This window comes from Haliotis rubra, unplaced genomic scaffold, assembly GCF_003918875.1.
Source record: "Haliotis rubra isolate DU_JTF1 unplaced genomic scaffold, ASM391887v1 Scf125, whole genome shotgun sequence".
Lineage (NCBI taxonomy): Eukaryota > Metazoa > Mollusca > Gastropoda > Lepetellida > Haliotidae > Haliotis > Haliotis rubra.
In genome coordinates this window covers 1390670-1416220 of record NW_025765170.1, presented here as the reverse complement: position 1 = coordinate 1416220, position 25551 = coordinate 1390670, and the positions used below count along the sequence as shown (strand labels likewise).

Here is a 25551-nt window from a genome sequence, read left to right as displayed (position 1 = left end):
ACCCTTACGCACTATACCCCTATTCGAAGAATTATGCAACAATCAACCGAATTATAGGCCAATCTGGAACACTATATCCCAATATAATGTATTATGCACCAGTCTGATTGTAGTCCATTCAGGGCCTATCCTCAAACCGTCAACCATTGTCTCACCGATATAACAAAACAAATGCCCCCCGTGGACGAGGTGAATCATGGCCATCGGAGTTCACTACCCACCACGTGACCAAACGTGATTAAAGTGCTGCAAGTGTTAATGTAATGACGTAGTCTGATGTCCACGAGACCCAATGGAGATGGGTGATTTCATTGGTGGCTGCGTCTTACATTATCTTCATGTGTGACCGACAGAGGACACATATACCTTCATTAGGAGACAACATAAATGTGTTTTCATTGCAGAGCCGTATTACGAGTACATATGACGGTGTTAAACAAGGTATGGAATTGGACGCTCGGGGGGTTTCAGTTGTTAAAGTTACCAATGCCGGATAACATGAAAATCACAAAACAGTGATCAATTCACAGAGGCCAATGAAATCGCCGAATTCAATCTCACTGTATATTCACATTAACAGAATGAGCAGATTCAGTGCGCGAGATTGGGAGTTAATATTTAACATCTTCTCGGCGTTATTTCAACCATATGGAACAAGAACAGGTTTTACACCTACGAGAACTTCATAAAATACAAAGTTACATTTATTAGCAAATTTGTCAAGCAAAATTTAACATACCAATTTCATTACAACTGTTTAAGATACGGACTGTAAGCCACAAGCAATCAAAGATAGGACACCTGGATTCAAACTGACGTTACAAGATGTTTGGCGCGACTAAGGGAGGTAACTGTACACATTTTATCAGGGCACCTTACGCGACTGGGCCATCCGTATCGCCATTCCTTCTCTCTTAGTTATCCTTGCTTATAATAGGCCTTGTTCCTGTAGAATTTCAGGATTTCCCCCCATTATTAGAATACTGATGGGTTTGCAATTGTAATGTTAAAACAATCCGGATCGAACGCCTTCGGAAGCCAATCCACTCGCAATTGGCAGGTGATTTCTAATCTTAAACATCGTCCTCATGTCAAGATAATCATATTCCCTAAGGGACAACGAACGAAAAATCGATACATGTTAAAACTAGCTGGAGCGCTTGTCTTCGATGGCAGGTATGCGTTCCCGGACTATGGAGTTATGTATACTGAACACAAAATATTAAGCAACAATACTTTGGTGTACCTTGCTTCAACGGCCCCAAGAATCCAACCACTTCAATATTTTTTATAGTACAAAACTCTTATTGTTTATTGATGACTATTTTAGAATTTGAATCCATAAATCTTTGTGAGGAAAACACTTTCATGAAATCCAGCATGTCAAGTAAACAATTATTTTGCTTTCGTGAAATATGTGGCTTTTATTATATAAAGATTGTATCGAACAAACGATTCACAAGAACAAAATCCTAACTCTCATCCCTGTTTCGCAGGATACGTGTACTTCATAGCATCGCTATCAACTGACTTTCAAAAGTGAACATCCAGGTTAGACTTGATCTTCAGTAACCCATGCTTGTCGTAAGAGGCGACTAACGGGATCGGATGGTCATTCTCGCTGACTTGGTCGACATATGTCATCGTATCCCAATTGCGCAGATCGATGCTCATGATGTTGATCACTGGATTGTTTGCTCCAGACACGATTATCTACAGACCGCCGCCATGTAGCTGGAATATTGCGTTAAACAACAAACGAACAAAGAAAACATATGATCAATTTCAGAGTTGCAGCTAATCCACACGGTCTCAACTGCTGTCTTGTATCCAGGACGACCTCAAAGAGTGTGCAAGAAAAACGCCTTAAACCAAACCCTTGTAAGCCAACTCTGACACGTGTCTTTGTGAAATAGCGTCCAAACGCATTATGTGCAATGACCTTAATTTGATCACGCTTCCACTAAAAGCTCATCCTTTCAAAGCGTGGACCATTTTCAGCTGAGTGACAAGTTCGCGCAACAATTCCGGTGCAAACAATCTGTTATTGGAATTCAATCTGCTAGCAGTGCTTAATCTCACTGGGGTATTGAAAGGTAAATTTTAAGCGTGTCACATACGCTCTTTGGAACAAATTTTCACGTCTATTTAAATGTTAGTTTAACACTGATTGTCAAAATGATTCTCCACTGTCGATTAACCCGCACTGCTGAATCGGTAAAAAGGTTTCTTGAGAAAATGTCCAGGGTAAATATACTTAAGGATTTGATTTGGCACACCTGACAGAAAACAGATTTATCTCCCCGGAATGTCACATACGGATATTGGGATCAAATACGGCAAAAACTGAAACTACAAAGAAAATCAAATTGTAAAAGTACAGTTCAGTCCACCAAATATACTAGCCACATAAAGAAACTGTGCATTTTCAAAATATTATCCCAGTTGATAAGTACGATAACAATGTCAAAGGTACATATACACTTTAATGGAGGGATCATGAGACCATAACAAGTCGGGAGAATTTCAATTGAAAGTCAATCACAATGACGTCACGAGTCCACAAGCGGGACAGGGGTCAAACGACCATGTCACAGGCTCAATAACGGGTATGTCCACCATCGGCATTGAGAACAGCAGTGCATCGACGACGCATAGAGCCTATCAAACTTACAAGGAAGGCTTGTGGGATGTCACGCCAGATTCTCTCAAGTTCTATTGCAAGGTCAAGGACGTTATCTGGCGGATGAGGAAGACGGCGTAGACGTCGATCCATCTCGTCCCAAACTTCTCTATCTGGGAGAGATCCGGTGAATTTGCAGGCCAAGGCAATAAGTCAACGTTGTGGTGTTGCAAGAAATCCATAGCAACCCTTACCGTATGAGGGCGGGCATTGTCCTGTTGGAATGTTAACCCAGGGCCATGACGTTGCAGAAAAGGAATTGCCACAGGTCGAAGAATCTGACCCCTGTAGCCCACACCAGTTACGTTGCCCTGAACAATCACCAAAGGAGTTCTTTGGCGTGCTGTTATTCCACCCCAAATCATCACGGAACCACCACCAAAGCGATTCCTCTCCAAGACACAGGCCTGTGCATAACGTTCTCCCACGCGTCTATAGGCACGTTGACGTCCATCACTATGGGAAATGTTAAACCGGGACTCATCTGTAAAAACAACATTTCTCCACCAAAACAAGGGTCTGCGGACATGATTTCGGCACCACATTCGGCGAGCTTGTCGATGACGTTGTGTCAGGATAGGCCGTATGGCGGGACGTCGTGGTCTGATCCCGTGATGACGTAAACGTTGTCGAACTGTGTTGGGGTGGATACGGTGAAGTCCAGGGATGGTTCGGAACGATCGCAAGGGCAGGGGTTGAGCTTTCCAAAGTGACAGTATTGTGTGGCATTCATTTGCTCTGTTTCTCTTTCCCGGAATGCACGTGCAACAACGTATTGCACATCTCAAGGACGAACCCACTGACGTCACGGAACGTGGCACGTGCTTGCATGTTGGATACATGTCACTAATCTCTGAGTTTAAATCCTTATGTGTCTACACAGGTTTGATAAATTTATATCTTAAAATTTTGGATGCACTGTTTCTTTATGTGCCTAGTATATATTGTTCTTTTTTTTATCAAATTTAAAATGGTAAAGTGAGACTTATTCAAATAAAACGTCACCATTTAAATGGACGTAAGTCTACAGTTAAAATAATGAAATAAATTAGCAAAGTAAGTACCTTTGAAAGGTGAACATATAGTCGGTAAAATATATAACAAAACAAAGAAGCCCATCACCAATACTGTGGGTCTGCAGAAAAACCATGTAAGATTGGTTCAAAATCATTTGTGGTTCAAAAATCAAAGTATTGCCTCGAAATGCCTAGTACAGAGCTGTGTATATAGCAAATATGTATAAATCAACAATAACAACGTAAAGAAGAACTAGAATATGCTCATTAGGCTAAGATGTAACAAACCTTACTCATCTTTTATGAAACCAATGAAATTATTTATTTCATTGAATTTTCTGTCGCTTTTGACACACGATTAGGACAATCATGGCACATATATGCGCACCTGGCTTATGAAATGCCACGCTTGCATTTCAAGTTGTCCGACTTCCATTGTCCATCGGGAACACAGCCTTTCTGACATTCTGGGTAATGCAGAAGGCTACAGTGTTAGGGAGTCATCACGACCCCCGAAAGTTCTTGGTGGGGTTGACTAGACAGTACTTCCTGGGAGAAGTCCCTTTGTTGCCTGGCTGCGTGTAGAGGGGACACGGACCCTGAGCTGGTGGTGAGCAAAACCAGCCTGACTGCCAGAATCACGCAAACCCTCTTTGCTGCATTTATTTATCTTAGATGTAAATAGCAACAATGTAAGTTGCCGAAACTACTCATTAAGGATTGCTCACAGCACCACATCTAGGAGGGGCGGTGGGGTAGCCCAGTGGTTAAAGCGTTGGCTCGTCACGCCGAAGACCCGGGTTCGATTCCACACATGGGCACAATGTGTTAAGCCCATTTCTGGTGTCCCCCGCCGTGATATTGCTGGAATATTGCTAAAAGCGGCGTAAAACTAAACTCAGTCAGTCAGTCCACATCTAGGAGAGAGACACAAATAAGACGTTAATTGTAGTTCAGTATCGGACGTCCAGTTGTAAGAGCAGTCTTCAAAGAAAATGAATTCCACAGTTTGTGGTGGTGTGTGGCCACAATCAGTTGACGTTAAGCAACGTTGGTCACCGGGAGACTATGGATGGGCGACGTGTTTGGCAGCATGACTCTGAGAGTGTCTTGGACTTCAGCCCTGCCCCACAATGAAGCACACGTGACACATATGGTCTCATCGTAGGCAAGTGGGTTTGTTTAAAATTGTCTCTGTTCACCCAGCAGAGAATGGGTACCAAGTGGGATAAGTCATCTGACTATTAACCTTCTAGCGCCTCACAGACAGAATGGATTATCCGGAGTAATAATGCCCATGCACTTAGAGCATGCCCGTTTGACGTGGAGTTTATAGCGCTATATAAGTGGCATTATGAAACAAAACGGCAAACGTTTTCTAGCAAAACGATGTTTCTGGTTTGGTACTAGGGGTGGGTATTGCAGGGAATTTTCATATTGCGATATATTGCGATACGAAAGCATGTATTGCGATATGTATTGCAATATATTGCAAGAAGGTTTTTTTTAACAAAAAATACTTATAGTCGAGTTAATGCTTGATTTATAAAGCAAAAACACAACAAAATCACAATGCTTGATTAGGCTTTAATAACAACTTTTAATCATGACAAAATAAAAATGTAAATAATGTTTGGCACAAATGAAACAAGGAAAGGAACAATTTAAAAACGGAAATATCCGAAGATTTCCAAGTGTTACGAAGTTTTCCGATTGCATGTCAAAATACCGGTTTTCGATCAGCGTATCGCAATACGTATCGTTTTCATGTCTGAACCGGTAAATACCGGTAAACCGGTTATTTTGCGCAGCCCTACTTGGTACTGCTGGTGGTTGCTGATTGGCCAATCTCAGATTCTTTGTTTGTGTACCCACTGATGTCAGATTTGTTTGTTTGTTTGTTCTACTCAATTAGAATACGATGACATGTGTGAACCAGGTCAGCAAGTCTGACCACCCGATCCCTTTAGTCGCCTCTTACGACAAGCATGGGTTGCTGAAGATCAATTCTAACCCGAATCTTCACAAGATCTCGAAGTCAGATATTCACGTGCCATGTTGGCGCTAGTAACTTAGAGTAGGAACTTTGTATTGTGTTCGACCCGTGAAGATCCGGGGTAGAAATAGTCTTCAGCAACCCATGCTTGCCACAAAAGGTGACTATGCTTGTCGTAAGAGGCGACTAACGGGATCGGGTGGTCAGGCTCGCTGACTTGGTTGACACATGTCATCGGTTCCCAATTGCGCAGATCGATGCTCATGCTGTTGATCACTGGATTGTCTGGTCCAGACTCGATTATTTACAGACCGCCGCCATATAGCTGTAATATTGCTGAGTGCGGCGTAAAACTAAACTCACTCACTCACTTGTATTGTGTTCACACTGACGTGTCTCCAGTCATAACTGATGAAGCCTCCACAGCGGATGTAGTAGCAGTTCGGGCCAATTCGTGTTTCACATCAGTAATGAAGAAACTTAACTCACGCCGATTCGAATCTAAATCCATCGAAATTCAGGTATCCAACTTAAGCTCATCAAATTGTACTTGCTTTTAAAGGGTAAATACAGCCGCCAGCTTTGACCCAACGACTACTATGGAGGATTAATTTCAGAAGATTGATTTTGCTATCAAAAGTCATGCAGTACACCCGTTCTTTGCCATAGATAGAGTAGGAACAAATCACGCCTTGATGTTACATCCGTGTTTAAGAGCACCAAGCCTCTATGCCTCGTTTGAATACCATGCTACACAACATGTGTTAGGGATATTCTGAGTATGGTGTCTGAACTTCGCGAATGAGAGAGTTGGGGTACGCCGCTTTTAATAGTATTGTTTAGTGCTCGAGAATAACACAAACACCATGAATGCCTGTGTGTGCGCGTGCGTACGTGCGTGCGTGCGTGTGTTGAAAAGTTTTGTGTGTTTTAAACGTTTCTGTGCATTTCAGTGCTTGTGGGATTGTTGTAGCAATTGTTTGTTTCATGATATATATATTTCTGACGTGCGTGCGTGCGTGGATGATGTATGTATGCATGCACGCACGTATATTTCTATGCATGCATGCACGTATGTATGAAAGCATGTACGTACGTACACATACATACATACGTCCGTCCGTGCGTGCGTATGCACGCGCTCACGCACGCACGTGCATGCATGTTTGTATGTAGTTCTTTTATTCGCGCATCTGGAATGTTACCCATCCTGCTTGACCTATAACTGCTTTGATTACCGTTGAAAGTAACTATAGCTGATTCTACTACAGAAAGTCATCAACATTATCGTTAACCACAACACATCACTAAACAAACCTTTAACGAGGTTCTCGCTAGGCAACACAAGAAAACAAGTGTCACAGCTTCACTATGGCACGAACAGACTATAAGAGGTTGTTTCAAAACATGTTGGCAGTTCCTAAATCAATGACGCAAATGAAAGACAATTCCTCATTGGCTATAAGGTCATTACGCTGAGAGAGATTGGCTGAAAATCAATATAGGAACCCGGACGTGACAGTGTGGGAGAAGGCGATATACAAATATAATGTCTGGGAAAAAAGTATATACATTCTCGGCTCCAGAACTGCAAACGTTGTCAAAAGGCTTTGCTGAAAACAATCGCCTTATGACAGCGTAAAACAGTGTCCCCTAACGACATGTGTGATACCGTACTGAAACACTATAATAGACCACTTCCTGTTTATTTCATTTTAGCCATCAACAAACATGGGTGAATATTTTGTTAGCTTTGTATTTGGTACCCATTAATAGAGGGCCAATTGCTCAAAGTGATTTTTCTTCAACAGTTATCACAACCCCCATATTTTGACGAGGTCTTACGTCAGTCGTACCACTAAGATCGTTTTGTGCAAGTAGGCCCTGGTATCACATAATGGATGAGTTTAGGCTTCATACATTGTACCCATGTGGGGAATCGAACCCCGGGTCTTCGGCATGACGAGCGAACGCTTTAACCACTAGGCTACCCAACCATCCCCTGATATGACATCAACAATGATATTACTTTAATCACTTTACCAAACTCGCGTTTACAGGTTTCGTGTAAAACTCGCGGTTGACGTTTCGCGGATTCTGAGTAAGTCGTAAGATGATCCAAACGCATGGCAGGATTTCCCTTCCAGGGTGATGAGGGGCGGTGGGGTAGCCTAGTGGTTAAGGCGTTCGCTCGTCACGCCGATGACCCGGGTTCGATTCCCCACATGGGTACAGCGTGTGAAGCCCATTTCTGGTGTCCCCCGCCGTGATATTGCAGGAATATTGCTAAAAGCGTGCTCACTCACTGTTGAGAAAACAACCCTTTATGAAGATCCAACAAACGACCATGGTTATAAACATTGTTGAATTTCTGAATGAAAAAAAATCAAGGCATTTAAAATGTCACTTCCACCACTGACACGTGTGTGTTCGTTGGGGATGCAAATACCGTTATCTCCAGGCAGGGACTTCGATGAAAAGGACAAGTTTTTGCTCCAGCGTCCAGTGATGGGTCCATATGTAACATTTATGTCACTTGTTTGAAGTTATTTTTTGCCGATCACAGACCTTGATCAAAGAGTTACGAAACGACAATCTTGCAGTTCCATTTAGGAAAGTCATCATTATTTGCCAAACTACATGCATGGACGGGGTCGATCAAACTGGGCACTTAAATTATACATGTCTGAAATGAGAATGCTATCATTATGAAATACGGCGTTCTTCAAATTATGTGTATCAAGGGTTTGGTTCAAGGAAACAAATACTTGATTTCTGCCGGTCCCGATATGGACGTAGAAACTAGTTGCATCGTCATTGCCGCCAGGTTTCAGCAAGAATACTTGCTGCTGCCAATGCCGAAATAGCTTTGGTTAGAAGTACATAAAGTAATTTTATGGCCACTTTGGCGTTTATTGAATCAAAATTTCTTTGATAGAGACGCTGCCAATTTTCATGCTCTTACAAACATAACAGTGATAATAATGTAATTGTTTTCCTTCCGAAACACCAGACAATCAAGAATATTGAAGCGCCGCTGTTTCGGGAGGGCTAACAATCGGAACTACGGGAGTGAGCGAGCGAACACAAACGATGCGTGCAGATAGACATGACCAACCGCGAAAGAAACCATCTGAAACTGCTCCGCTGCTCGGCATTCCGCGCTGTTGTTCACCGCAGTCGCCTTCAGATCAGCTCTTATCCCCAGTAGTTTTACTCCGTCAATAAAGACACTTTCTCAAGAGGGAAAACCTTCCGTCAGAATGTACCGATAAGGAAAAATGTATATTTGACATCCGCTGCTGAGTTTAAGGCTCCAAAGGGAGGCTATCGCTTTTGAACATGTATTTGAGAGAACCAGATGAGTGGAGTTTTGTAATCACAGAAGCCAGCTTCCGGTTGTAACCGCAAAGTAGCTTCCTTTGATTTCTATGACATTTAACATGAGTCTGTTTTCTCCAGCTAAATACCCCATCAGTCATGGGTTGGCCTGGCTCTAATGCCGACCTTTGTTAAGGGTCACTTATCTGAGCAAGCAATTACCTTGTATTTTAGAAATCTTTTTAACTCAGTCTCGTTCGCCCGCGAGGTTTGTCAGTGTTCGTTTATCGTAACTTCTGTCACCACAGGTCGCCAAAGATCTTTGATCTACCCCAACACTCTTACGTTTGATCCATCAAACATTTGGATCACATATCAAATAAAGTTTTCCCACACAAACTTCGCAGTCATATTACAATTTTTTAAATTTCAAAACAGACAAGCTTCCTGTCCATCTAGAAAACCGCACGTCCATTAGCATATTTCAAAGTGTAATTGCGTTTGAAATAACTGATTTTAACCTCTTTTTCTTCTTGCCAATAAACCTGCTTTATTTGTCACTTTTCCCTCCAGACATCTTTGGTCTTTAATCATCAATAGAACATGGCGGCTGAGAAAATATCGACTATTTTGATAAGAAATAGATGATGCATACTGACAAGAAAATATGGTTTACACATATATTCTAAAATTAGCCCTTCGAAAAGAAAACCATTTAAAATTTCGCTTTTGAAGTTTCGAATTTTGGTTGAACATTTAAAAGTTATGATAAAAAAACCATTTATGATACGGCAAATTCCACTCCAGTGAATGGTTATGCGTTATGTTATTCTAGCCCAGATTACTGGATCCTGTCCCCCTCGTTCTCTGCTCTCTCCCCCTCGATGTATGCATCCATCTAAAAGTCCGAAATGTATTAAACGTATTATTTTATTGTGAACTTATTATAGTCTGTAGGCGGTGGGTAGCCTAATGGTTAAGGCGTTCGCTCGTCACGCCAAAGGCCCGGGTTCGATTCCCTACAAATAAGTAAACGTCTAATACCTGCATAACATTTGGCCTTCCTCCTTGATACAGGGGCGGTGGGGTAGCCGAGTGGTTAAAGCATTCGCTCGTCACGCTAAAGACCCAGGTCCGATTCCCCACGCGGGTACACACACATACACGCACGCACGCACGCACATACATACATACAATCCGAGACATACCAAGCCTACCTCCAACGCCTCATATTTTAGATGTCATAAAACATTCAACTGCTACAACAATCCCCCAAGCACTTCAATGTGTAGAAAAGTTAAAAATATTCAAATTACTTTTCCAATAAGTCACGAAACTGTATTAGTTACATCTGAGGAGTTCCTTTAAGCCTTTTAAAAACCATGATTGTTGCTTGGCTAAGCGTAAGTAAATTTAGACTTGGGCTATTTGTGGAGTATCAATCACTCTCTGAAAAAATGAATTTAACTGAAGAGAAATCAATAGAACGTCCTTAACATTTTAATCAACATAAGGTCCAAGCATGTATGGCTTACAATTCAGCGTTTACGTACCGTCAATCATTGGCACCATGGTACCATGGCGTGGTAGGTTCGAACCGCGTTTTATTGGTGATAGGGGAGAGAGTGTGAATCAGTGCGTCTTGGACAGTGTAATGATCCATCGAGTCAGATACCTGTCTTTGAAAGGGGACCTGAGACGTATACCTCCGGGCCTTACTCCCATATTAAACAGACACATCATATCACTGGAATACTGTGCAGGAAGCCCTTAACGAGCTACGAGGTTCTTGCTAGGCAACACAAGAAAACAAGTGTCACTGCTTCAAAATAGCACGAAAAGACCATAAGTGGTTGTTTCAAAAGATGTTCGCAGTTCCTTAATCAATGACGCAAACGAAGGACAATTCCTCATTGGCTATAAGGTCGTTACAATGAGTGAGTGAGTGAGTGAGTTAAGTTTTACGCCGCACTCAGCAATCTTCCAGCTATATGGCGGCGGTCTGTAAATAATCGAGTCTGGACCAGAAAATCCAGTGATCAACAGCATCTACGCAAATTGGATACGATGCCATGTGTCAACCAAGTCAGAGAGTCTGACCACCCGATGCCGTTAGTCGCCTAAGACAAGCATGGGTTAATGAAGATCAGTTCTAACCCGGATCTTCACCAGTGTCGTTACGATGAGAGAGGTTGGCTGAAAAAACAACATGGAGGTTCGAGACATCTTTTGGGTGATAGGGGATATGTGGGCTGGTGGGTCTTCGACATTGTAATGAGCTAACGCTTCCAGATATCCTTCTTTAAAAGGTTCTCGTGAGACCTGCATACCTCCGGATCTTCCTCCCATGCAAAACAGACACGTCGCAAGATGGGAATACTGCTCAAAGCAGCAATAAACTTAACTCACTCACTCTGAAAGGGAACTGAAGAATTTCTTGTAGTCCAAATCCCATTGTTTAAGATATTCGTGAAGATCCGTGTTAGAATTGTAACCCAAGCTTGTCGTAAGAGGCGGGGATCGGGAGGGATCGGGTGGTCAGGCTCGCTGACTTGGTTGACACATATCATCGTAGATCAATGCTCATGGTGTTGATCACTGGATTGTCTGGTCCAGACTCGATTATTTACAGACCGCCGCCATCTAGCTGGAATATTGCTGAGTGCGGCGTAAAACTAAAGTCACTCACTCATCGTTGTTTAAGAACCCACAGCGTGTCAAGTGTACGGCTTTGTAGGATGTGAAAGCCAGGGTCAAATTCCTTTATATGCAGCATTTTTCAAAACACATTTAAAAAAGACACCCGTCCCTGAAGAATATTGGCAAAGTCAGCATAAAAATGACCCCAAAGATCGTAACACCCTCATGTCACATCCTGGAACATCGGTTCTTGAAGGACGAGACTATCCCTCTCGTATGAAACATATTATTGTTAGTGGAAGATTAACCATTCACAGTCAGGAATAACAAATGTGTATTTCAACATCTGTTGACCTGGAAGTCGTCCATCATAGGATCAAAGTCATTATTGGCGAGTTAGCAAAACATATCGACTGAATGACACATGTTGCTGATTAAAATCTCATTACGACAGATAACAACCTGGGTAGGGGTGAGAACTTCTGATTATGCGTGCTACAAACGACACATTATGGTCCAGAAGCTTCAAACACCCAAGAAGACTTATGTCACCATTGGAAGTTTGTCATGGCAACCAGAGAATCAGAAATGTGGCACTGTCATGATAATGTTCTTTCTTTTTTTCTTTGTAACAGAATAAATGTCCATTATTGTTATCGTGACGCTAATGGCAACCTTCGGTTAACCGACGGAGAAAAAGAAAATAACGATCATGTATCTTATTTCAATGTGAATGTTGGTTTTATTGTATTGCATTTCTTCAGCAGTCATGCGATAAGGGTTAATTACACCCGCCAGGCATGCAGATAAACAGAGTTGACGAACTAATGCTTTTGACAAAATTGCGAGGAAGAAATTCTAATTTTTTGATAAAATATTGTTCATTGGATACACTGTGTTTGAAAAATAGAACCTCCATTAGAGTTAGGTTTGTTAGAGGTAGTTAGAGCCAGTTAGGTCAACAAGACATAATCCAGATAATCAGTTACATCAGATACGAAACACAATTAGTCATGATGTACGTTTAGAATCGTGCACTGTTGTGTATTTTCAAGCACTGTTACTTTCGTCTTGGAAGTAAGATCAACATGAGATGGTGTTATTACAAGAGAATGTTAACAGGGTATTCAAGTAATTCTCTTTTTCAATATTTCTCGTAAGAATCGCAGCGAATTATGAAATGTGCTACTTAATCTCAGTGATCGGAATCGCGACCTATGCTAACAACGTCAAGAACTGACTCGTGGCCTTGACCTTACGTGACCTATTTAAGGGCCGTGACCGCCATCCACTATTCAATCGGGTCACTGTTGTTATTTTTTTTCTGTCATTCTAGAAGCGAAAAATGTAAATTCTCGAAACGGAATAGGAAACCTCTGACACTGACCACCAGGATATGGATTCGTTGAGGGAATTGCGTCCCATAGCCATACAAGGATCCGATGACCATAGGTACGAGTCCCTATTACCCCGCTTAGAATTTGTTTCCGTTTAATAGCAAAATACTGCGTAACTTTGATAGCTCTCTCCTACAGTATAGATGTTGTTAAAGGCAACAATGGACAGACGCTGGGACAACAATGGACATACACTAGACGCCAAAAGAAACGTTACCCTCCTACCTTTATGAATTATTGAAAAACTGTCAAAGATATGCTAGAAGGTTTTAGTTTACAAGAAAGCTTAACAACACAGCTTTATGCAAATCACGAAAAAGCATTCTCAAATGCATTCATATTTAGGTGAAATGCATCTTTTTCAGAAGAGTTAAATTGTCCTATATTCGTCCATGCCGAAATTAACCAATCACAGTGATTTTGATGTCCAAAAGAAAGGTTGAGATAAAATCCTGCTTTGGGACAATGATAAACCATTTAAAGTTACCATTTTTCAACTATTAAAACAAGAAACAACCGTTGTATAGTGTGTAAAATTGTAAAATAATCATTCCTGTGATTTCAGTATTTTAAAACATTTTCTGCTGATTTTCATTAGTGAAAACAAGTAAAACGTGTCTTTGATATAGTGAAAAATGTTTAGGAACATCTACAATTATGTTTGTTAACATTTTTGCTTGCAAAGTAACATTTTTCTATTTTTTGTTTTCACATTGCAATATCAATCGCCAAAACGAAGCAATATTCAGGCAGTATTTGCATCCATTTCACATGTAGAATGATTCTATAGGGTATGAAGAGAGTCTAGAAGACGTGATCTGATACACAAGTACGAGAAATATGCCACGATTAACACCTGAATGGAGAGAAAGAGCCATTGGGATGGTGCAGATGGAGTCGACATACGATGGTGTTGCCAATGCCCTCGGATTATTCAGGGCTTCAGACAGACTGGGGTCACCGTAGACAGACCAAGAAGTGGACGTCCACGTATCACAACGCCAGCTGAAGATAGGTACCTCCGTCATTAAGGAAGGAGGGTAACGTTTCTTTTGGCGTGTAGTGTATAGAGATACGATGGTATTGACTTGGAATTCTTGAAGTCTAGGCAAGCCGTTATTTAAGAGTCACAGAAAACACTCACTCACCCACTCACTCACTCACTAACACTCCGCATACTCCTACAAACACACACCTCGACTTTTGATATACTATTCAAACATGCTTAAACACCGATGCATTCAGACCAATGGTAATATGAAGTGAGCGAGTGAGTGAGATTAGTTTTACGCCGCACCCAGCAATATTCCAGCTATATGGCGGAGGTCTGTAAATAATCGCGTCTGGACCAGACAATCCAGTTATCAACAGCATGAGCATTGGTCTGTGCAGTTGGGAACCTATGACATGTGTGAACCAAGTCAGCGAGCCTAACCACCCGATCCCGTTAGTTGCCTCTTACGACCAGCATGGGTTACTGAAGATCAACATTCTAACCCGGACCTTCACGGGTCTTCACGAGTGACCCTTTTCTTCTTTGAGCAGTGTATATTCAATAATCACCTCCATACGACTTGAAACGCATTCCACATCTGAAGTCGTAATGTGTTCGATGGAATATATTTCCATATGGCAATATAACATAAAGCCATAACATTATGTCTGGGTCCCCTCGGTCACAACAAATTGATTATTTTACGACAGTAAGTGACATTAAAAGAAGCGTGTTTTTTAAGGACATAAAATTCGCATATTTTCTTGGCGCGTATTGGAATTCTGGTGAATTCCGTCAGGCCTCATTATGCTATTTTCTAGGATCTTTCTTCATGAAAATTTCAAACACGTGTGAAGGTTTTGAACGTTCAGAATATCAACCGGTCGGGCCCGCAGGGGGTTTTGAAGAACGCGGGGCGGTGGGGAAGCCTAGTTGTTAAAGCGTTGGCTCGTTATGTTGAAGGTCCGGGTTCGATTCCCCACAAGGGTACAGTATTTGAAGCCCATTTCTGGTGTCCCCGTCTTGATATGGCTGGAATATTGCTAAAAGCGGCACAAAACAGCCTCACTCCCTCTGAAGAAGGCACGATATTGTTGTGGGTTCAGATTGCCTCAGTCATGAAATTGTGGCATCAGGAACCTTTCAGACACTATCGTTTCTTCAACTGTTCACCCTGTGCTCTGACACATTCCAGATTTACTGTCATGGATGCGCCTCCTTTGGGCTCGCCTTACATGAGGAATGTACCGTTAGACAGTTCAGCTTCAACGTAACTTGACGGGGCGTGACATGCATTTAAACCCAGAGACACTTGTCGATCTTACTGGGAGCGAGTCTGGGTCTATATCGTGGCTATCACACACCTCATTGCAGTCCACTTGTCACAAGTCTGAAGATTGTTTCAGACACGACAGCCAATAACCGATAGGCGGCGCGCATGATCGTCGGTGTCAGACTCTCAGCACACACTGAGGGTAAGCAATGGAAGTGTCATTTGGGCAGCTCATAATATTGACACTCACACACCCGCCAGGCTTGTAGAATTCGTTAAGGGAACAGGCTGTTGGCAATCGTGATCACTCGGATCATTCCGAGACAAGCCGAATGGCGTCTTCTCGTTCCATTTGATCAACTTGGTTCTGTCTTCGCGCGGACAGGAAACGAAACTAGTCAACTTTGGTTGGTATATTTTCTAAATATAACACAGCAAAATTTACAATTACGTTTATTCAATATCGTAAAACAGTCATATAAGACATCTATATAATTAGATACAAACTATTCCCTTGAAAAGTTTAAAGAGGAATTGTCTAACCAAAGTAAACGAAAAATATCGTCATTCTCGCACTCTGATGGCGTGCTTTCGAACAGAAAATTTAAGGAGAGGCGGGATAGGTTACGGAAATAGGCGAGTGGTGACGAATAATACTGTTGTTGTGTTGTCGCAACTAATTCAGTACAGTCGGGTGTCCTCAGAATAATTCGGACGCAAAGAGGTGAACAATTTCTATAGCTGTTACGAATGAAAATAATATAGTTTGTTATTTTGATACAAGAGTGAATTGATTTTAACACCGCTTTACACAGAATGCCAGTGAGGGGGTTTAGTTTTATGCCGCACTCAGAAATATTCAAGCTATATGGCAGCGGTCTGTAAATAATCGAGTCTGGACCAGACAATCCAGTGATGAACAGCATGAGCATCGATCTACGCAATTGGGATACGATGACATGTCAACCAAGTCAGCGAGCCTGACCACAGGATCCGTTAGTTGCCTCTTGCGGCAAGCGACTTTCGTAGATCGATACTCATGATGTCAGTCACTGGATTGTCTGGTCCAGAATCTATTATTTGCAGACTATTTAGCTGAAGTATTGCGAGCGGCGTCAAACAACAAAATAGCAAAGAAATAAAACATTACGACAGTCAACTTCGTTGGAGAAAAGTCACAAGCCACCTTGAGACATAACCATGGTGAACTGGGATTCAAACACAAAATCATCGGATCCTTGCATGGCCAATGGACACCATTCTGCACAGCGAATCCATAAAATGACTGTCAATAACATCGTGTTGATTGGGTATAAGCTGCTTAAGTTGTTTCAGAAAAAAATGCTTTAACCTTCACGTACAGAGAAATCTCGACAAACAAAAACGAGCTAATATGTGAACCATCGGCAATTACGGAACAATATCAGGCTGGTCTCTCAATTAATGCAGCTAAATTTGATCAATCTAAATCTGAGGCTTAATTATAACACGAACAACATTTCCCGACACCTGGGATCGCAGCATCCGTGACAGATGTAGGTCAACACAAGTCAAGGCCACAGAACATACTAGTATACTACTTTCCTAATAACATGGTAACACTCCGTCTGTTCTGTTTGTTTGATTTATAATTCAGCAAAGTGTATTTCAGTGTCTAATTTAGCTATTTAAAAATACATTAGTTGTCTTACGCAACTTGGGTAAAAAATTTCTGCGGATTTAATACAGCTGTGAGCATGAAATTGATCTTCGAAAGTATTACCTTGACACAAATTAGATTTCCGTCAGTGAATTAATTCTAATTCATCGACCCAATTCAACTAGAAGCCGTGACAAGATGTGCTGAAATGAATTAGTGAATTATATTGACTCTTTGAATAGAAATAAGTTATAAGCTGAGATTAAAAACGCCATCCAGGCAACAGAAAACCTACTCTGATGACTCAAGGTGGGGTACTGGGGTTATAGTCAGGTTTGATGACCCAGTCTGATAATATTCTTTAGATCTGCGACCAGACACCTGTGAACATGGGTTGGAATCCCTGTTACATTTTTCCAGATTATCACCGTAGGTTTTACAAACGTTCAACAGCATAGTCAAGCTCTGGCTCCATCACTTCGGGCGTAACTTCGGTGTAACCTTCGACATCAAGTTGAAGTACTGTTCAAACGAGCGTTTAACCGACTCACCGAAATTATCATTGTTATATGAGGAGTTCAAGCTACAGCTGAAAGTTGTAAACTAATACAGATTCTAGACACGATCACACCACATATACCATTCACACTAGTGGTTCATCACCAATAACACACAATCCCGATTTACAGACAAGTCTTCCCTGCTATTCATCACGCCAACGAGGTACCTTATCCTCAGGGACCGCCTCCGTGGTGTAGTGGTTAGAGCGTCCGCCCGGAGTGCGGAAGGTCGCGGGTTCGATCCCCGACCGCGTCATACCAAAAGACGTTAAAATATGGTACTTGTTGGTCCCTGCCTGGCGCTCGGCATTAATGGGTACAACAAGGACTGGTCGGCTCGGAGTCAGTATAATGTGTCTGAGTGGCGTTTTCATGCTTCACTGCGGCATGGTATCTCAGTGGGCTAGCACTATAAAACCAGCTTCAGTCTGGGCTAGTACAAGCAGCCTCACATACACATACACACGCATGCATGTCGTCATATGAGCGAAATATTCTCAAGCACGACGTTAAACCCAATTTCTCCACCACCACCACCTTATCCTCAGTCTCCAATTTGCCTAGTGCTAATCGCTCCATATCCATACAGTGTAAAATGAAGTTGCCGTCAACGCAGGACACATATGCTTCTGGTTCAATAAGATAGGTTACAGCTGGCTCGTTTTACTTTAGAACTGACCCGATAGCTATTACATACAGTATCGGAGACGCCATAGCTATCTATATGACCTAACTAGCTATAGAAAAACAAAATACCGACCTCTTGCGCGCGTCAGTAACGACAATAGACGACATCGTCGCAATGTCTCGTCATATCACCGTTACACAACCACGGCTCTGTACCTCGAGAGCAGATGTATTAAGTGGCGTCTACGTGAGATATACTCTATACCTTAACTCAATTATTTAGCGAGTTGCCCGATAAAGCGCCAAAGAAATATCTAAAGCTGCCACACCTAATTACATCGTATCAAACTGGCCTAAATAAGACTTAATGGGATCTTCAGACTCTCGCAAATCGTCCACTATGTACAATTTTCTGATCATTCCAATGGTCATCTGGTCTTTATTACTTATTTTGACCAACCCAGATGACGGCATCGCCGTCTCCATGACGGCTCAGGACTGACACTCAAACAATGTCGGGTCTGAAGGCGGACACGTTATCTTCTCCAGATGTTTCGTTTGAACACACCTACGTAAATAGTTTAGATTTTCAGCTCCGATATGTCTCGCTTAAATTGACTACGTCCTTAAATATAATATGGTATATCAGGACTTTGTCACAGTCGATGTCCAAGTTTAAATTTCGATCGAACTTTCAAAGAAGACGCCCCTCTTTTTATGAAAATACTTTTTTTCGTTTAAAAACATATTAAATTCACGAAAAGGCTTGAAAATAATTCGTGTCAGGTTTTACTCAAAACGAATAAATCCATCCATGATGGGTGTACGTTGAAGGTCAACACATTGTGTGGCTCCTTTCATAAAAGTAAAAAGTAGCCAACATCACACATCAATCCGAGCTAAAATGCTACTACCATCTCATATTAAATAGTTAGACACCAAGAATCGAAAAGTGCTATTTACGTTATGCACCAAAATACCCAACCCAAAAATTAAAAACACTTTGTAGAATCTAATATATCCATAAAATTGTAATTCCAAATTTTGATGAAAAAAAAATGAATTCAAATTTAGCTGTAGCAAAATCATACTAAAACCCCACAGAGAATAATGTACAATTTCTGTAGGTTCGCTAGCGGACATTGGTACGCATGAAGATAGCTGACGGAAACGCCGGAGTTCCTGCAATGTTGATGGCGTTTTTGGAAGACGTCGTTAACGTCGGCACGTTTCATCCCAGACATTTTCGATTGGAGGCAGATCAAGACATCTTACAGGTCAGAGTACACATTAATAATGTCCCATTCGTGCGCAGCTATATCGATACGTAGTCTGCTTTATCCCGATGTACCGTCACTTCAGGACCATTCCGTTGCTGTAACGTCAAACAATCCGTTTGCAAAGTGTATGATGGTTTCTCGTAGCATTTAAAATCTAAATCCAGAACTCATTTTTAATTTCTACCTGTAGCCTTTCCTCCGCAGATCATTACGCCACCACCTCTAAATATAAAGAAGAAAACATTGTTACCCCGAAAAACATGGCGCGACGTTACGTCACCTCAACGTCAGTAGACACGTATCCTGCTATCTGATTGGCGAGGACGTAAACGTTGTCCTACAATAAAGATGGCTGTTTCAAAATTTGTAATTAATGACGCAAGTGATGGAAACGTTGACGCTGATGTTCTGCGATCAGAATTGCCGTTCTGGCTTGGCGTCTCACACGGATTCTGAGTTGCGTGACCGGCGTCGATCCGACTTCTCAAATATGCATCTGTTGCCATAGACACAGGCTGGACAGTTGCTGACTGGAAGCATTTGCAGGAGAAGGGTGCTTCAATCTGTATGTCTTGGTGAGTGGTTGTCACGGGTGGGCGACAACTGCAGGGTCGGTCTTTCTCGTAGTTTATAACGTCACTATTAAAAGTCACGCTGCGAAGTATCGGATTCCCGCATTGATACGGTTCGCCATCTGTCATTTTCACTTAGGCGTGGCACCGTGAAATCTCATTAAAGCGATCAAGAGTGGTGTTTTTCGGAACTCTCCACGACCGAAGATTGTTTATAGTGGCACTGATATGGGTTTGGATATCTGGCCTTTTATGCAAATCGTTTGAAGCAATTCCTCCCGATTTTGCGTTATTTCTTGCAAATCACATCAAGTATTCCATTTGGTTGGTTGCGTCTCTTAGTGTTTTTCATGATGTTTATCCTCGGTTTAGATCCACAATTCATATTAAGATTTCGAAGGGGAAAAGATCCACTTCACAATAACGTTAGTGTTTGAGAGAATTTTAAAAGTATAAATATTGGTACTTTTGGGGGGGGGTTTCGTCAAATTTTTATTTCGTCACGACTGAGTGAATGGAATAATATAGTACACCACATACTTAAAGATACAATTCTATTTGTCAGTTTGGTGTAAGCAGTCATATACAAAAGCACTGCAGCGACATTTGGCAAAATATCCAATTTATATCATTAGAAAAAGTATAAGGCGGCGGTTTTTGGTTGGAGTTTTGATTAGTTTTTCCAATACATGTTTATGCACATGTCTGGAGCTATATGCTACATATGAACGAGTGTGAAATCAAAACGGAATGCATGCACCGAACACCACCACCACCAACACCACAAGCAACACCAACACCAACAACAGGGATTTTCATCGACGACTACCGTATCCCACCAGCTTATTAAGGGACAGTGCCAGTGTACTTGTAACGAAATACATGTCTGCAAAGAAATGTCTTTCACGTAAACTAACGGACCCAGTGGTCAGACTCTCCGACGTCGTTGATTGCGCGTCATCGTACGCCTGGTCGTAGATCGTTGCTCATGATATCCATCACTGGTCCCGACTCTATTCTTACCGGCTGCCTTGCCGAAAAACATTTAAATAGGTGCAACTAAACAACTAAAAAACGAAACGTAAAGTTTGCTCTAGACTCAACCTTACCTTTACTTCCTTGTACTGATAGGTAAACCAGACGAGAAAGGCAATAAAACACATGATGAGTCCCGACACGCCCAGCTCTATTGACCTCTGAATCCAGTTCAAGGTCAAAACGCACGGACTTGAATCAATGCATGTATCACAGCCGGGCGCGCATTGTAAACACTGGAACGTGTCATAAGTGTTGGGCTTGTTCTGTAAATAGAAAAAACTCAGACATTTGTAACTCATTTTCATGATTTCAGTTTTACATCAAGTATGGCACAAGTGTCATTACTAACTGGGTTCGATTCAATGATAAAACATCATAACGGGGACGAATCGGGGCTTCGAATTCATGACCTACAACCAAGGGACGCTACTCCGAATAGGACCACTCGACCGCTCGTTACCACCCACACTCTGCTGGAGACAGCCAAACACATGTGTGTCGAACGTTGATTCTTCGAAGATACGGTTGTCTCAAAGAAATAGCTATGACCCTGGGTATTAACTTTTTAGTCATATTTGCCTTTGCTTTGTTTTTGTGATAGAACGAACTTTGGGGTATAAACAACTTCCCTGATACATCAGTGTTGAACATATTTGCAATGTCCATGTTACGGTATTCATACGGGTTACCGAAATGTCTGGGCGGCCTGTTTCACAAAGCGATCATAACGCTCAGACTATCGTAAGCCCATCTTATAGTGTATCACTTACGACAGCTGCAACATAACGATTGCCGTGTGAAACGGGACCCTTGTCTGACCACCCTTCCCTCTTGTGACAAGTACAGATTGATGAACACCGATTCTAAACCAGGTCTTCACAGACACTGAGCATTTATTGGCTGAAACATTTATTTCAGTATATCCGAACATAAAGTAACAAAACTGATGTACTTACTTTTCGCTTTCTTGCAAACTGTTCCTCCACGTCCTGTCCTCTGTAGAACCTGTCTTCAGCCGTCATGTCGGGGAAGTAATAGCCGTCTTTGCAGACGCAGGAGTAGGAACCACGGCGGAAGCCACGTCCAGGGAGGTGGTCGCACTGAAACACAAGCGGTCTAGGTCATGGGGTAGCCTAGTGGTAAAAGCTTTCCCTCGTCACGCGGAAGACCCGGGCTCGATTTCCCCCATGGGTACAATGTGTGAAGCCCATTTCTGCTGTCCCTCGCTGTGATATTGCTGGAATATGGCTAAAAACGGCCCAAAATAATACCCACTCTGTGTCACAAGGGAATGGGCAGAAATTCTGCGGCTTAAGAAGACGATTCGAACAATGTGCCACAACATACACTCAGATAATGTGTCATTTCCAGGCCGTTATTTTAGGGAATGATTAGACCATACCAGTGCTCCTTGCAATTGGTTTTAGCAAGATGTAACCCTCCAATATATGCATCATTTCGGGCTTTCCTCCCACATTAAACAGACACGTGGCAACATCACTAGATTGTTGAACAATGGTGATAGTTCTATGGGTACCAACTTCTAAACACCAATCAAAGAAGTTAACTGGAATGTTTAAAGCTGCATAAAATCCTAACTCACTCACTAATAATGGGTCTCCATAATTAAGGAAACAGTGGCTGAGGTGACAACCTGACATCCACTTCATACTACGTACCCTTGATGTCGTAGTGCTGAATCTTTTATTGTTGGTCTTTGAGCACACATGTTGTTAGGTGGCAGCGTTATTCAGAGTCAAACAACGTTCCAAGTATAAAACATTGTATATGTGGATGGTGATGGAGGGCAGTTGTATACAATATTTAGACATGTGCTATACATTGGCCCTTTTGGGTTTTGCAATATATTCTGATATAGGGAGTTGGAGAATCTCCTGGGATCTTTGGTATACAAGGGAGCTACCTCTTGCCTCGTATCTCACATTACGTCTCAAGTTACAAAAAGACCAGCAATTGTGTAGAGATCGTTTTAAATCTGGATACTCTATTTTGGAAACTTCATCACTGTAGCAGTGAGCTCAGGACCCCGATCCACAAAGCGTTCGTAACGTTACGACCTATCGTAACTCTATAGTTTATCATAGACTTACGAATGTCGTAGCGCCACGAACTATTTGTGGATCAGGGTCCAGTATTACCATCTCTGTCGTTCCTGCTACAATCACTGTTTCTGTAACATACTGCCTCTGTATTTGTACTGCCACTCTCATACTATACCATTCAAAAAAAGTAGGGGATATTCCATTTAGCGAGCATACCACTAGCCAATGCCAATGCCTATGTGAAACAGTAATATATACTGAACAACATTAGAAACGCACCACCCATATAATACGAAATATCCCCGTCAGACTGAAATGTACCCATGATATCTGAGCATCGTCGGTGCATTTTAGTGTGGTGCGTTTATAATGTTGTTTAGTATATATCCATACAGACGAAACATTTCCAAAGGAATGGATTAAATTGTCACATTTTCCCTTAATTTCTTTTCACCATCTGTTTACTCCTTGGCTTCAATCATCTGCATTTTATCAATCTTGTAAATCCAATATCCCCTACCTTTTTGAATGGTATATTATAGTGATTTGTATATTTTTTGTAGACTTATATACTTTTAGAATACAGTTGCTTTGTTGTCTGTTTGTTTGTTTGTTTGTTTCACACCAAGTTATTTTCCGGACTGATTTAAGGTTAACGTTTAGTTTCAACTTGGAAACCAACACATAACATAACATCATACATCGAGAAGGGACCAGCAAGCCACGATCATATATGAACTCAACTGAACATTTTTTACACTCCGGCCGCAAGTATACATACATACTTTTTGCCATCTATCTAAAACGTGTCCATCAGGATTGTCAACAACCCTTTCACTGACTTCTGACCGGAACACATCCAGAATGATCGTTCTTATAGTCTGTCAACCCAACTTTTGGGACACCCCTTTTGTGAAATATCTTCCAAATAACACCAAATGACCACATGTCATTAACGTATATCTTAATGACCCCCTTTGATGTTATAAGAAAAAATAGTTATAACTTTGTTTGTCACTTGGGGAAAAAAGTTACTTTAGTAACTATCACTAAAATTTCTGTTTGTTTTGGTGTCAAGAGACGGGATATAGTCGCATTACTATCGGATAATATGGACATGTTACTAATATATCAATTGCACTGGCAAGACGTACGGATATTTCCAGGGATATATGGATTTTCTACCAGATCTATCATCTGGGAACATGGGTAAATGCAATTCAGTCACTAATCAGAAAAGAGTATCTTATTGCGAGGTAAGTTAAGCTAATATCACTATGACGTAAACGACCTTCCTTTAAATACTAGTACATGTTTTACCCACTTTCTCTACAAAGTTGAGCCATCATCAAAGTGGGTTTCGTGACGTCTCATGATACCAATGACCATATGTTGTCATTAAACCCAATTCAGACACGTAAAGGAACCTTCAGTTATTCTACCCCAAGCCATTGAGAGTAAATCGCTTATTCAGCAAAGTCAACGATCCAATGCTTTAATGACCAGGTCCCTGCTGAAGAAGCTCCTACAAATTAGTTCCGTACTCACCAACGTTAGTTCAAATTACCATATATCATGTGACTTTTCCCTTCTCCTCTATTAACCATACGCCACTCTGTCACGACAGCGCCATGTCTAGTCACGTCAATGGAACAGACCAAGGGTGGATTTGAAAGGGGGCCGTAACTCAATTTCTTTGACAACCCAGTGACCATTTTTATGAATTAACCTTCTGAAGTGATCTTTAACATTCGCGGAGTATCTCGTTAACATCTTTAACGAGGGTCCGTAGACTACTCATTGTTGGTGTCCCGCGTATAATATAGTCGACGTAAAGCAATAACGTGTAAATCAACGGCACACAGGGGAGATAACCGCGTTGATACTTCCTTTGTGCGGAGCATCATGGGTCCTTTCCGAAGTTCCCAGAAGGCATAATTTAATTTTTGAATATTGTAGCCGGTGTACTTTTGCACAGTTAAAGTTATTCTATGTTGTGGATGGGAGTAGACGTTGAATTTCTGTCTCGACAATCGCATTTCTTATGTTCACGACAGTAAGAAAGAAACGTATGTTGTTGAATAGTGGGTTATAATTTATTACATATGATTTATTCCAAAAACAATTACGTGTTTAGATTACAATATTGTTTACATTCCATACAAGGCAAGTGTTCTCTGTTTGGAAGCTGTTCTCCTCGAAGTTTATCGATTTCAGGCAAGTCGTATGGAATACTAAGTCTTTCACTGCATCAATAGGAAGCTAAATTGAATGCATACGCCCCAATATATATAACATAGGCCAAAATATTGTAAAATCTGTGTGACATCGGGCCTTTAAGAGCTGTATCTAGACAGCAAATGATGATAAAGTTTTCAAATCTTCTGTGACGCCTATGCGAAAGGTACGCCAGGGCGGCTATCATACTTGTTACAGTTTATGGTTTATGGGG

The 25551-nt window shown here is 41.6% G+C and overlaps 1 protein-coding gene across 1 annotated transcript in view; it reads right to left on the bottom strand.

Moving 5' to 3' along the window:
• LOC124266361 (probable G-protein coupled receptor CG31760) overlaps positions 1 to 25551 on the bottom strand; it is a 259647-nt gene that overhangs the window by 48636 nt on the left and 185460 nt on the right. Inside the window, exons 5-6 of the mRNA XM_046701172.1 lie at positions 21993 to 22136; positions 21108 to 21299 (exon numbers count right to left, since the gene is read on the bottom strand). Coding sequence (XP_046557128.1) covers positions 21108 to 21299; positions 21993 to 22136 — 336 coding nt within the window. The remainder of the gene's footprint in view (positions 1 to 21107; positions 21300 to 21992; positions 22137 to 25551) is intronic.